Raw genomic sequence first — 14,543 nt, 5'->3', positions numbered from 1 at the left:
TAGACTATAGACTAGACTATAGACTAGACTATAGACTAGACTATAGACTAACTATAGACTAGACTATAGACTAGACTATAGACTAGACTATAGACTAGGACTATAGACTAGACTATAGACTAGACTATAGACTAGACTATAGACTAGACTATAGACTAGACTATAGACTAGACTATAGACTAGACTATAGACTAGACTATAGACTAGACTATAGACTAGAACTATAGACTAGACTATAGACTAGACTATAGACTAGACTATAGACTAGACTATAGACTAGACTATAGACTAGACTATAGACTAGACTATAGACTAGACTATAGACTAGACTATAGACTAGACTATAGAACTAGACTATAGACTAGACTATAGACTAGACTATAGACTAGACTATGACTAGACTATAGACTAGACTATAGACTAGACTATAGACTAGACTATAGACTAGACTATAGACTAGACTATAGACTAACTATAGACTAGACTATAGACTAGACTATAGACTAGACTATAGACTAGACTATAGACTAGACTATAGACTAGACTATAGACTAGACTATAGACTAGACTATAGACTAGACTATAGACTAGACTATAGACTAGACTATAGACTAGACTATAGACTAGACTATAGACTAGACTATAGACTAGACTATAGACTAGACTATAGACTAGACTATAGACTAGACTATAGACTAGACTATAGACTAGACTATAGACTAGACTATAGACTAGACTATAGACTAGACTATAGACTAGACTATAGACTAGACTATAGACTAGACTATAGACTAGACTATAGACTAGACTATAGACTAGACTATAGACTAGACTATAGACTAGACTATAGACTAGACTATAGACTAGACTATAGACTAGACTATAGACTAGACTATAGACTAGACTATAGACTAGACTATAGACTAGACTATAGACTAGACTATAGACTAGACTATAGACTAGACTATAGACTAGACTATAGACTAGACTATAGACTAGACTATAGACTAGACTATAGACTAGACTATAGACTAGACTATAGACTAGACTATAGACTAGACTATAGACTAGACTATAGACTAGACTAGAGACCAGACTATAGACTAGACTATAGACTAGACTAGAGACCAGACTATAGACTAGACTATAGACTAGACTATAGACTAGACTATAGACTAGACTATAGACTAGACTATAGACTAGACTATAGACTAGACTATAGACTAGACTATAGACTAGACTATAGACTAGACTATAGACTAGACTATAGACTAGACTATAGACTAGACTATAGACTAGACTATAGACTAGACTATAGACTAGACTATAGACTAGACTATAGACTAGACTATAGACTAGACTATAGACTAGACTATAGACTAGACTATAGACTAGACTATAGACTAGACTATAGACTAGACTATAGACTAGACTATAGACTAGACTATAGACTAGACTATAGACTAGACTGTAGACTAGACTTTAGACTAGACTATAGACTAGACTATAGACTAAACTATAGACTAAACTATAGACTAGACTATAGACTAAGCTATAGACTAGACTATAGACTAGACTATAGACCAGACCATAGACTAAACTATAGACTAGACCATAGACTAGACTATATACTGGGCTTATGTACTGTCCTTATATATGGGGCTATAGACTATATAATATAAGGCCTGTCAAAATTTTATCGTAGTAAAATACTAAAGTACTAAATTTTTCTTGCCTGTTTCCTTTAAAGAAAACCTCACACGTCATCATATTTCCTAATAACTGATGACTTAATATGAAAATATTTGCAAATTCACCCACAGTTTGTGACACAGCTTTAAAAAATTTTATTTTCTTTTGTCTAACCAAAAGAAAATTTGTTTAGGTCTACAGATTTTTCTTCTACCTCTCTGCCACAAACATGCTCTCAGTTGTTGGTGTCATTTGCCTGTAATGACAGAAAAAAAAGCGAAATGCACAAAGCGACAGGCCACAAAATTCTTGAAAATTTATTTTCATTTAAATTTTTTTTTTAATTTTGTTGGCACAGCGCTCCTACTAGCTGAAAGCAAGGCAGTCTTTTTGAAAATATGAATGTGTTTAGGCATCATGTTAATTTTATTAATGCCTTGTAAACATTAATATTTTTTTTTGTTTTTTGTCTGGTGGATGGCTTTCTTTTTGTTCATCAAGTTATAAATTTTATTTATCTTTTAAAAAAGATTTTTTGTTTTGCTTATATACATTGTTTCATATTCTGTTAAAATTTTTTCCCTTACAGAGGCAATGCTCGCTCTTTGTGGATGGGTGTTTTGTGGGCCTTGACTTCTGGCACTGGTGTGGCAGTGGCTTTATTACAGGGTTCAGCTGGTCCTTTAATTGGTGTGGCCATATCGGCTTCACTTTTGCCACCCGTCGTTAATTGTGTAAGTAGATATTTTAATTGTTAAACAAAAAGAGCTTTGGTATCAATGTTTTCAATACTTTTGCCGTTAATTAATTTATTTTTTAGTATTTGGGGAATGTGATCTTTAAAACGCAATTTAAATTTTTATTATAGCATTTATAACTATAAAGTTATAAGCTTTTTATAAAACCATATCATAATTAATATTAATCATACGCTCCAGTAATCTTTTAAACAAAAATTTAAAAATATCCCTTCTTCTTAGTTTTTATTAAGAAGTTGCTCCTGCCTTCTCTTGTATATAAATATTTCTCATTCATACAAACAAAAATTTTTTAAAAAGTTATTTTTATCACATTTATTCTTAAATTTCTTTAAATTTCCCTTTTTTTCCCAAACAGTATTTGTTGCTCTAAAACTTTAATGCACTCTATTCACTGCAGTCTTTGTCAAAACAGTTTTAAAATGGCTTAAACTATAACTATAGTTGAGTATACATACTAATAACCTAAAAAAGAACTTTATGCAATAAATCTGTCACAATATATTTATTTTAATATAAAAACATTTCTGTTTTTTTCGTTTGCTTTAAAAACAGCAAATAAATGATAAACTGTTACAAATTTGTATAATAAATGTAAAATAACTTATAGTTTTGAAATAAAAGCCATTTAAAAGTAATTTACAGCTGTTCTAATTTATTATTATGAAACATCATGAAACTTTATTAAAAATAAACGGAAAGAAATTTTCAAAAGAAAATTTTGAACAAAAATTATAGTCTAGTCTATAGTCAATTCTATAGTCAAAAATATAGTCTAGTCTATAGTCTAGTCTATAGTCTAGTCTACAGTCAAGTCTATAATCTAGTCTATAGTCTAGTCTATAGTCTAGTCTATGGTCAAGTCTATAGTCAAGTCTATAGTCTAGTCTATAGTCTAGTCTATAGTCTAGTCTATAGTCTAGTCTATAGTCTAGTCTATAGTCTATAGTCTAGTCTATAGTCTAGTCTATAGTCTAGTCTATAGTCTAGTCTATGTCTAGTCTATAGTCTAGTCTATAGTCTAGTCTATAGTCTAGTCTATAGTCTAGTCTATAGTCTAGTCTATAGTCTAGTCTATAGTCTAGTCTATAGTCTAGTCTATAGTCTAGTCTATAGTCTAGTCTATAGTCTAGTCTATAGTCTAGTCTATAGTCTAGTCTATAGTCTAGTCTATAGTCTAGTCTATAGTCTAGTCTATAGTCTAGTCTATAGTCTAGTCTATAGTCTAGTCTATAGTCTAGTCTATAGTCTAGTCTATAGTCTAGTCTATAGTCTAGTCTATAGTCTAGTCTATAGTCTAGTCTATAGTCTAGTCTATAGTAGTCTATATTCTAGTCTATAGTCTAATCTATAGTCTAGTCTATAGTCTAGTCTATAGTCTAGTCTATAGTCTAGTCTATAGTCTAGTCTATAGTCTAGTCTATAGTCTAGTCTATAGTCTAGTCTATAGTCTAGTCTATAGTCTAGTCTATAGTCTAGTCTATAGTCTAGTCTATAGTCTAGTCTATAGTCTAGTCTATAGTCTAGTCTATAGTCTAGTCTATAGTCTAGTCTATAGTCTAGTCTATAGTCTAGTCTATAGTCTAGTCTATAGTCTAGTCTATAGTCTAGTCTATAGTCTAGTCTATAGTCTAGTCTATAGTCAAGTCTATAGTCAATTCTATAGTCAAAAATATAGTCTAGTCTATAGTCTAGTCTATAGTCTAGTCTATAGTCTAGTCTACAGTCAAGTCTATAATCTAGTCTATAGTCTAGTCTATAGTCTAGTCTATGGTCAAGTCTATAGTCAAGTCTATAGTCTAGTCTATAGTCTAGTCTATAGTCTAGTCTATAGTCTAGTCTATAGTCTAGTCTATAGTCTAGTCTATAGTCTAGTCTATAGTCTAGTCTATAGTCTAGTCTATAGTCTAGTCTATAGTCTAGTCTATAGTCTAGTCTATAGTCTAGTCTATAGTCTAGTCTATAGTCTAGTCTATAGTCTAGTCTATAGTCTAGTCTATAGTCTAGTCTATAGTCTAGTCTATAGTCTAGTCTATAGTCTAGTCTATAGTCTAGTCTATAGTCTAGTCTATAGTCTAGTCTATAGTCTAGTCTATAGTCTAGTCTATAGTCTAGTCTATAGTCTAGTCTATAGTCTAGTCTATAGTCTAGTCTATAGTCTAGTCTATAGTCTAGTCTATAGTATAGTCTATATTCTAGTCTATAGTCTAATCTATAGTCTAGTCTATAGTCTAGTCTATAGTCTAGTCTATAGTCTAGTCTATAGTCTAGTCTATAGTCTAGTCTATAGTCTAGTCTATAGTCTAGTCTATAGTCTAGTCTATAGTCTAGTCTATAGTCTAGTCTATAGTCTAGTCTATAGTCTAGTCTATAGTCTAGTCTATAGTCTAGTCTATCTAGTCTATAGTCTAGTCTATAGTCTAGTCTATAGTCTAGTCTATAGTCTAGTCTATAGTCTAGTCTATAGTCTAGTCTATAGTCTAGTCTATAGTCTAGTCTATAGTCAAGTCTATAGTCTAGTCTATAGTCTAGTCTATAGTCTAGTGTATAGTAGTCTATAGTCTAGTCTATAGTCTAGTCTATAGTCTAGTCTATAGTCTAGTCTATAGTCTAGTCTATAGTCTAGTCTATAGTCTAGTCTATAGTCTAGTCTATAGTCTAGTCTATAGTCTAGTCTATAGTCTAGTCTATAGTCTAGTCTATAGTCTAGTCTATAGTCTAGTCTATAGTCTAGTCTATAGTCTAGTCTAGTATAGTCTAGTCTATAGTCTAGTCTATAGTCTAGTCTATAGTCTAGTCTATAGTCTAGTCTATAGTCTAGTCTATAGTCTAGTCTATAGTCTAGTTTATAGTCTAGTCTATAGTCTAGTCTATAGTCTAGTCTATAGTCTAGTCTATAGTCTAGTCTATAGTCTAGTCTATAGTCTCGTCTATAGTCTAGTCTATAGTCTAGTCTATAGTCTATAGTCTAGTCTATAGTCTAGTCTATAGTCTATAGTCTAGTCTAGTCTATATATCTAGTCGATAGTCTAATCTATAGCCTACATAACTTTTATTTAAATTTTAGCTCTTTTTATGGTAGACTTACATATTTAGTATTTGTCCCTGCTTCTGGGAAAGTGGCATTAAGAACTTTACATTTATCAAACCAAATCACAGAGAGCGAGCAAAAAACAGGCATGAGCAGTCAAAATGAAATATTTCCTTTTCTATCAAAACAAAAATTATGGTCAAAGAACATGATAAAGGAAATACAAAACAGAAAGGCAGCATTAGAAATCATTGTTGGCCTTAACAAATTGGATTTGTTGGTTTTATAATGTCTTGTAATGTGTAAAGTAGCCACTAAGTGTCGCGCTCTATTACTTTTCATATGAAAATGGCAACAACAAGTACGAAACTTAGAAAACAATGGCGTTAAAAACACTTAATCATGGTAAATGTGGTGCTTTTTTTTTTCTTAGCAATAACAAAAACAATCAGTCAAACTAAATATAAAAATGGTTAGATATACATATAATTATGTACGCTAAAAGTAGAGACAGAGAATGGGGCATAGGATTCACATTAAAGAGGCCTTGTTTTCCTCTATAAAGTAAAGCTTTTTTACTATGTACTATTGTTATTAGTTTTTTTTTAGCTTTTCTAATAAATCACACCACAAAAGCCAAAATTACCAAGAAAAACACAAACAAATCCTAACGAAAAAATAGTTTCTTCCTTTTGGAATTTACCCTCTTCCTATCAAAATGTCTGTCTGCCTGAGTAAATGAAAAACCCCTTCTTCTTCTCAGCTACTTTGTTTTAAGAACTTGTTTAAAGCAGCCATACAATTAATTGTGATTTTTTGTCTTTTCGTGTTTGTGTATAAGTAAGTATGTATGTGTGTGTGCATATGCGAGTGTATGTCCTGCTCTCTGTCATTTGTTATTATTAAGGATTTGTTGGTATGTTTTCAATGTTGGTTTGTTGTGCTTTTTTTACTTTGTGTTCACACTTTAGTTGTTTTTGTGTCTCTTGGCTTTTGGTCTTCTTCTTTTTTAATGTATTTGAACATGTTTAAGGATGTGTGTTTTGATAATAAATTATGAAATTATTTAAGGCCACAATGTTTGTTTAAATTTTGGTTACGAAAACATGCTTTTTAAAAGAGAAAATTTTTAATGTTCTCCTAGAAAATTTCAAAAAAGTGTTGCATAGCTTAGTATGAGGTCAAAGAAAGAAACTTAAGTGCAAAAATAACTAAATTTAAAGTTTAAGAAACAAATTGTAAAGAAAGTAGCTCTGCAGTCTAGACTATGACCTAGTTCATGCTATAGTCTAGTCTAAAGCTTAGTATACAGTTTAGACTATAGTCTAGTCTATAGTCTAGTCTATAGTCTAGTCTATAGTCTAGTCTATAGTCTATATAGTCTAGTCTATAGTCTAGTCTATAGTCTAGTCTATAGTCTAGTCTATAGTCTAGTCTATAGTCTAGTCTATAGTCTAGTCTATAGTCTAGTCCATAGTCTAGTCTATAGTCTAGTCTATAGTCTAATCTATAGTCTAGTCTATAGTCTAGTCTATAGTCTAGTCTATAGTCTAGTCTATAGTCTAGTCTATAGTCTAGTCTATAGTCTAGTCTATAGCCTAGTCTATAGTCTAGTCTATAGTCTAGTCTATAGTCTAGTCTATATTCTAGTCTATAGTCTAGTCTATAGTCTAGTCTATAGTCTAGTTATAGTCTAGTCTATAGTCTAGTCTATAGTCTAGTCTATAGTCTAATCTATAGTCTAGTCTATAGTCTAGTCTATAGTCTAGTCTATAGTCTAGTCTATAGTCTAGTCTATAGTCTAGTCTATAGTCTAGTCTATAGTCTAGTCTATAGTCTAGTCTATAGCCTAGTCTATAGTCTAGTCTATAATCTAGTCTATAGTCTAGTCTATAGTCTAGTCTATAGTCTAGTCTATAGTCTAGTCTATAGTCTAGTCTACAGTCTAGTCTATAATCTAGTCTATAGTCTAGTCTATAGTCTAGTCTATAGTCTAGTCTATAGTCTAGTCTATAGTCTAGTCTATAGTCTAGTCTATAGTCTAGTCTATAGTCTAGTCTATTGTCTAGTCTTCAGTCTAGTTTATGTCTCGTCTTTTCAGTTTTTCAATATTTAGGGTTTGTTTTCTTTAATGTTTAAATTCATCAATTTCCTAAATATTGTATGAGTCATTGTTATTGACAAATTCCGAGAAAAGTAAAGTAATAAAATCTAAAATCTTTAGACTTCCCTCTTAATAAAGACATATAAATAAATAACATGTAAAAAGGTCCTTATTTATTTCTGAAGCATCATCAAAAAAAAAAAAAAAAAGCAAAAACATTGGAAATAAAATTCATTTATTACAAATTCATATTTCATTGCTATTCATGCGTCTTTGCAGGACTTTTAAATTTTCATTTAATTTCCTTGTAACATTTTATTTATTTCTTCACTTTTCTTATTTATAAATAATATTTTCTTTTTTCACTTCGGTGTCTTATTTTATTATTATATCTTTTGACAGGGTCTATTTTGGGCTTTAGCGTGTATTTGGCTTATTTATCCTGGCACTCGTATACCGCACATAAAGGGAGAATTATATAATGAAACGTCGGCATATCCATTCCTCTACACAGACTATTTGCCAACGGAATTTTTGATCAATGGCATTGTGTCGTGTCTGTTGACGGTGGTGAATGTGATTTGCATTTTTATTACCGCCATAATAGTGTTGAAAATTAAGGAAGTCTCGGCGCCATACACAGCAAGTCCAGATTTAAAACGGTAAGTTTATTAACAATAAACTGTAGTAGAGAAAATAACAAAAATTATTTGAAAAAAAAAAACGCAGAAATATACCAGGAAATGGAAACAAACTCTCTTTATTTGCTGTGACTTGTTAGGGAAATAAATATAGAAATTTGTGTTATGGCCAGAACAGGACACACGACAGGCAACAGGACAAAAGTTATTTAAATTTGGTTTTAAATTTTTTATTTCAATTTTTATTGCTCTTGTAAAACATGTCTTATGCCAATGTATACAAGTGAGAGCTTTTAATATGTTAAAAAAATACTAAAAATTATTTTCAAATAAATACTCTAGCTTATTAGAAATTTAGACATGATTTTGAGTTTTGATTACAACACGTTTTCAAATTGAAATTGCTAATAAATGGGGAAATAATAAATTCTAAACAGGATGTGCAGTGAACATTTAAAAGCTTATAATAATTATAAGTGGAAAGTAATTTATTATGGGACCAAATATACAAAATTAAATGTTTTTTAATCACGACCTAAAAGTAGGCCACATAAATATTGTTAAGTAACCCATTTAAGTAGGCAAGACAATCTAGGCCAGTTTTGAGATAGGACTATAGACTAAGGATTAAAAACTATAATTAAATTGAACCAGAACTGGACTAAAACTGAACTAGAACTGAACTAGAACTGAACTAGAACTGAACTAGAACTGAACTAGAACTGAACTAGAACTGAACTAGAACTGAACTAGAACTGAACTAGAACTGAACTAGAACTGAACTAGAACTGAACTAGAACTGAACTAGAACTGAACTAGAACTGAACTGAACTGAACTAGAACTGAACTAGAACTGAACTAGAACTGAACTAGAACTGAACTAGAACTGAACTAGAACTGAACTAGAACTGAACTAGAACTGAACTAGAACTGAACTAGAACTGAACTAGAACTGAACTAGAACTGAACTAGAACTGAACTAGAACTGAACTAGAACTGAACTAGAACTGAACTAGAACTGAACTAGAACTGAACTAGAACTGAACTAGAACTGAACTAGAACTGAACTAGAACTGAACTAGAACTGAACTAGAACTGAACTAGAACTGAACTAGAACTGAACTAGAACTGAACTAGAACTGAACTAGAACTGAACTAGAACTGAACTAGAACTGAACTAGAACTGAACTAGAACTGAACTAGAACTGAACTGAACTAGAACTGAACTAGAACTGAACTAGAACTGAACTAGAACTGAACTAGAACTGAACTAGAACTGAACTAGAACTGAACTAGAACTGAACTAAACTGAACTAGAACTGAACTAGAACTAGAACTGAACTAGAACAGAACTAGAACTGAACTAGAAGAACTAGAACTGAACTAGAACTGAACTAGAACTGAACTAGAACTGAACTAGAACTGAACTAGAACTGAACTAGAACTGAACTAGAACTGAACTAGAACTGAACTAGAACTGAACTAGAACTGAACTAGAACTGAACTAGAACTGAACTAGAACTGAACTAGAACTGAACTAGAACTGAACTAGAACTGAACTAGAACTGAACTAGAACTGAACTAGAACTGAACTAGAACTGAACTAGAACTGAACTAGAACTGAACTAGAACTGAACTAGAACTGAACTAGAACTGAACTAGAACTGAACTAGAACTGAACTAGAACTGAACTAGAACTGAACTAGAACTGAACTAGAACTGAACTAGAACTGAACTAGAACTGAACTAGAACTGAACTAGAACTGAACCAGAACTGGACAACAAATGAACTAGAACTGGACAACAAATGAACTAGAACTGAACTAGAACTGAACTAGAACTGAACTAGAACTGAACTAGAACTGAACTAGAACTGAACTAGAACTGAACTAGAACTGGACAACAAATGAACTAGAACTGAACTAGAACTGAACTAGAACTGAACTAGAACTGAACTAGAACTGAACTAGAACTGAACTAGAACTGAACTAGAACTGAACTAGAACTGAACTAGAACTGAACTAGAACTGAACTAGAACTGAACTAGAACTGAACTAGAACTGAACTAGAACTGAACTAGAACTGAACTAGAACTGAACTAAACTGAACTAGAACTGAACTAGAACTGAACTAGAACTGAACTAGACTGAACTAGAACTGAACTAGAACTGAACTAGAACTGAACTAGAACTGAACTAGAACTGAACTAGAACTGAACTAGAACTGAACTAGAACTGAACTAGAACTGAACTAGAACTGAACTAGAACTGAACTAGAACTGAACTAGAACTGAACTAGAACTGAACTAGAACTGAACTAGAACTGAACTAGAAACTGAACTAGAACTGAACTAGAACTGAACTAGAACTGAACTAGAACTGAACTAGAACTGAACTAGAACTGAACTAGAACTGAACTAGAACTGAACTAGAACTGAACTAGAACTGAACTAGAACTGAACTAGAACTGAACTAGAACTGAACTAGAACTGAACTAGAACTGAACTAGAACTGAACTAGAACTGAACTAGAACTGAACTAGAACTGAACTAGAACTGAACTAGAACTGAACTAGAACTGAACTAGAACTGAACTAGAACTGAACTAGAACTGAACTGGAACTGAACTAGAACTGAACTAGAACTGAACTAGAACTGAACTAGAACTGAACTAGAACTGAACTAGAACTGAACTAGAAACTGAACTAGAACTGAACTAGAACTGAACTAGAACTGAACTAGAACTGAACTAGAACTGAACTAGAACTGAACTAGAACTGAACTAGAACTGAACTAGAACTGAACTAGAACTGAACTAGAACTGAACTAGAACTGAACTAGAACTGAACTAGAACTGAACTAGAAACTGAACTAGAACTGAACTAGAACTGAACTAGAACTGAACTAGAACTGAACTAGAACTGAACTAGAACTGAACTAGAACTGAACCGAACTAGAACTGAACTAGAACTGAACTAGAACTGAACTAGAACTGAACTAGAACTGAACTAGAACTGAACTAGAACTGAACTAGAACTGAACTAGAACTGAACTAGAACTGAACTAGAACTGAACTAGAACTGAACTAGAACTGAACTAGAACTGAACTAGAACTGAACTAGAACTGAACTAGAACTGAACTAGAACTGAACTAGAACTGAACTAGAACTGAACTAGAACTGAACTAGAACTGAACTAGAACTGAACTAGAACTGAACTAGAACTGAACTAGAACTGAACTAGAACTGAACTAGAACTGAACTAGAACTGAACTAGAACTGAACTAGAACTGAACTAGAACTGAACTAGAACTGAACTAGAACTGAACTAGAACTGAACTAGAACTGAACTAGAACTGAACTAGAACTGAACTAGAACTGAACTAGAACTGAACTAGCACTGAACTAGAACTGAACTAGAACTGAACTAGAACTGAACTAGAACTGAACTAGAACTGAACTAGAACTGAACTAGAACTGAACTAGAACTGAACTAGAACTGAACTAGAACTGAACTAGAACTGAACTAGAACTGAACTAGAACTGAACTAGAACTGAACTAGAACTGAACTAGAACTGAACTAGAACTGAACTAGAACTGAACTAGAACTGAACTAGAACTGAACTAGAACTAAACTAGAACTAGAACTGAACTAGACTACAGCTTTTAGTATAGACTCGAACAGACAAGACAATAAAGAGTGACTATAGATGAGAATATAGACTAGACTATAAACTATAATATGTATAGACTAGACTTTAGCCTAGTTATAATCATAGAATGACAGTATGTAGTTATTTTACCTTGTTTTAAAAGATATTTTACCTTGACCTTATTAAAGTTGTCTAACACAATTGTTTTTCCAGAAATATATCCAATAGTTAGATACAAATTTTAACAAGAAAACTACATTTTCTATTTTGATTTTTTCATGTAAAATAAACAAAAACAAAGTAAATAACAGCAACAACAAATTGACATCATTAATTCAAGGTTTTGAAAATTGAACTAAAAATATAAGAAACACACATGTCAGTCATTCACTCTCTAACACATACATACATATGAAAAAAGAATAACCGTAACACACACACATAGATGTTTAGCAAACAAATGGCGAAAGCCCCGTTACAACTCCCACATACACATACACACTTGCACAAACTGCTGTTGTTCAACTCACAAGCATTGTTGATGATGATAATGATGATGTTGATGACTTAAACGACACCCTGTTGTTGATGTATCAATGTGCTGTTACGCTTAAAAAATAAACAGGGAGATTAATGTCCTTGTAAGACCAACAGAACTAAAGAAATTCTTTAGTTTTTTCTACTCTTTAATATATCAAATGTATTAAATCCAAGTTCTAAGGGAGACAACTCCCCCTTAAAACAACAAAATCAATTTCTTACACATGTCAATACATTAGTTCTGCTGTATTTTTAAGCTACGCAGACAGATGGACGGACAACCATAGAGATTTCAATAGACTTAACATTATTGTTGGGCATGTTTAACAGGATATGATATTTATTCTGCCACTAGCATCTTCCCACTATTATTGCTAAAAAAAAGGACCCAGTTTTATAGACATAAAATATGACTTAAACATACTAGTAGATTTATTGCTTTCGTAGAGACGACAACAGAAAAGGACCAAAGACATTTTAAAACCTTTTATTCTCCTTCAGTTTTGTTTATTTTTCTATTAACTTTAAAAATGAAGATGTTTTTTATTCATTAGAAGATTGTTATGGATTTTTTCTTTCATATTATTGTTTGTTTTGCCTTTTTTTGCAAAAGAAAAATTAAACAAACAAATATATAAATAAATTTAAAACCATTAATATGGCTTTAAGGAAAACGTTCAATAAAGTAGTGAAACGTTTCAGACATTAAGGCCATATGTGAAGTTTAATAAGTGAAAGTAATTTAAAAATAGACATTATCAAAGCCTTAAAATAGACCTATATTTTACCAGAAAGTAATTTAAGTTTTAACATTAAAAAAAATAGCTTTTTATGAAAAAGTAACTAAATAACAACATTTATATACAACATATTTTTACAATAACTTTAAATTGAAATAGATTGGTTTTGAAAGGTGGAAAAGATTTATTTTAAGTTAATGTACTTGACTTGTTATATACATAAATCATAAATCCCAAAGTAGGTTTCAGCAATTTTATAGCTTTAAATGATGTATTAAGTTGTAAAAACGACTTAGAGAAACACTGTGATTTATAAAACACAAAGTAGAAAGGGTAATAGGTCTGGAAATATATTAAAACTGAAATAGATCAGAGCTAGAACAGAAATACAACGGAACTAGAACAGAACTAGAATAGAAAAACAGAACTAGAACAGAACTAGAAGAGAACTAGAACAGAAATAGAACAAAACTAGAACAAACTAGAACAACTAGAACAGAACTAAAACAGAACTAGAACAGAACTAGAACAGAACTAAACAGAACTAGAACAGACTAGAACAGAACTAGAACAGAACTAGAACAGAACTAGAACAGAACTAGAACAGAACTAGAACAGAACTAGAATAGAACTAGAACAGAACACAACTAAAACACAACTAAAACAGAACTAGAACAGAACTTGAACAGAACTAGAACAGAACTAGAACAGAACTAAACAGAACTAAAACAGAACTAAACAGAACTAGAACAGAACTAGAACAGAACTAGAACAGAACTAGAACAGAACTAGAACAGAAACTAGAACAGAACTAGAACAGAACTAGAACAGAACTAGAACAGAACTAGAACAGAACTAGAACAGAACTAGAACAGAACTAGAACAGAACTAGAACAGAACTAGAACAGAACTAGAACAGAACTAGAACAGAACTAGAACAGAACTAGAACAGAACTAGAAAAGAACTAGAACAGAACTAGAACAGAACTAAAACAAACTAGAACAGACTAGAACAGAACTAGAACAGAACTAGAACAGAACTAGAACAGAACTAGAACAGAACTAGAACAGAACTAGAACAGAACTAGAACAGAACTAGAACAGAACTAGAACAGAACTAGAACAGAACTAGAACAGAACTAGAACAGAACTAGAACAGAACTAGAACAGAACTAGAACAGAACTAGAACAGAACTAGAACAGAACTAGAACAGAACTAGAACAGAACTAGAACAGAACTAGAACAGAACTAGAACAGAACTAGAACAGAACTAGAACAGAACTAGAACAGAACTAGAACAGAACTAGAACAGAACTAGAACAGAACTAGAACAGAACTAGAACAGAACTAGAACAGAACTAGAACAGAACTAGAACAGAACTAGA

At 32.0% G+C, this 14,543-nt stretch overlaps 1 protein-coding gene across 3 annotated transcripts in view; it reads left to right on the top strand.

Moving 5' to 3' along the window:
- The window catches only part of LOC119613341, a 62,669-nt gene extending 54,418 nt beyond the window's left edge, over positions 1 to 8,251 (top strand). For all 3 annotated transcript variants that reach the window (XM_037969359.1, XM_037969361.1, XM_037969360.1), the window contains exons 9-10: positions 2,282 to 2,426; positions 7,988 to 8,251. In XM_037969359.1, the coding sequence (XP_037825287.1) occupies positions 2,282 to 2,426; positions 7,988 to 8,251 (409 nt within the window). The remainder of the gene's footprint in view (positions 1 to 2,281; positions 2,427 to 7,987) is intronic.
- Positions 8,252 to 14,543: the final 6,292 nt, after the last annotated feature.

The sequence above is a fragment of the Lucilia sericata genome, unplaced genomic scaffold, assembly GCF_015586225.1.
Source record: "Lucilia sericata isolate MDLA Ls3-8-SP2 unplaced genomic scaffold, ASM1558622v1 Contig002073F_arrow, whole genome shotgun sequence".
NCBI classification, from domain to species: domain Eukaryota; kingdom Metazoa; phylum Arthropoda; class Insecta; order Diptera; family Calliphoridae; genus Lucilia; species Lucilia sericata.
This window is presented reverse-complemented; position numbering and strand designations above follow the sequence as displayed.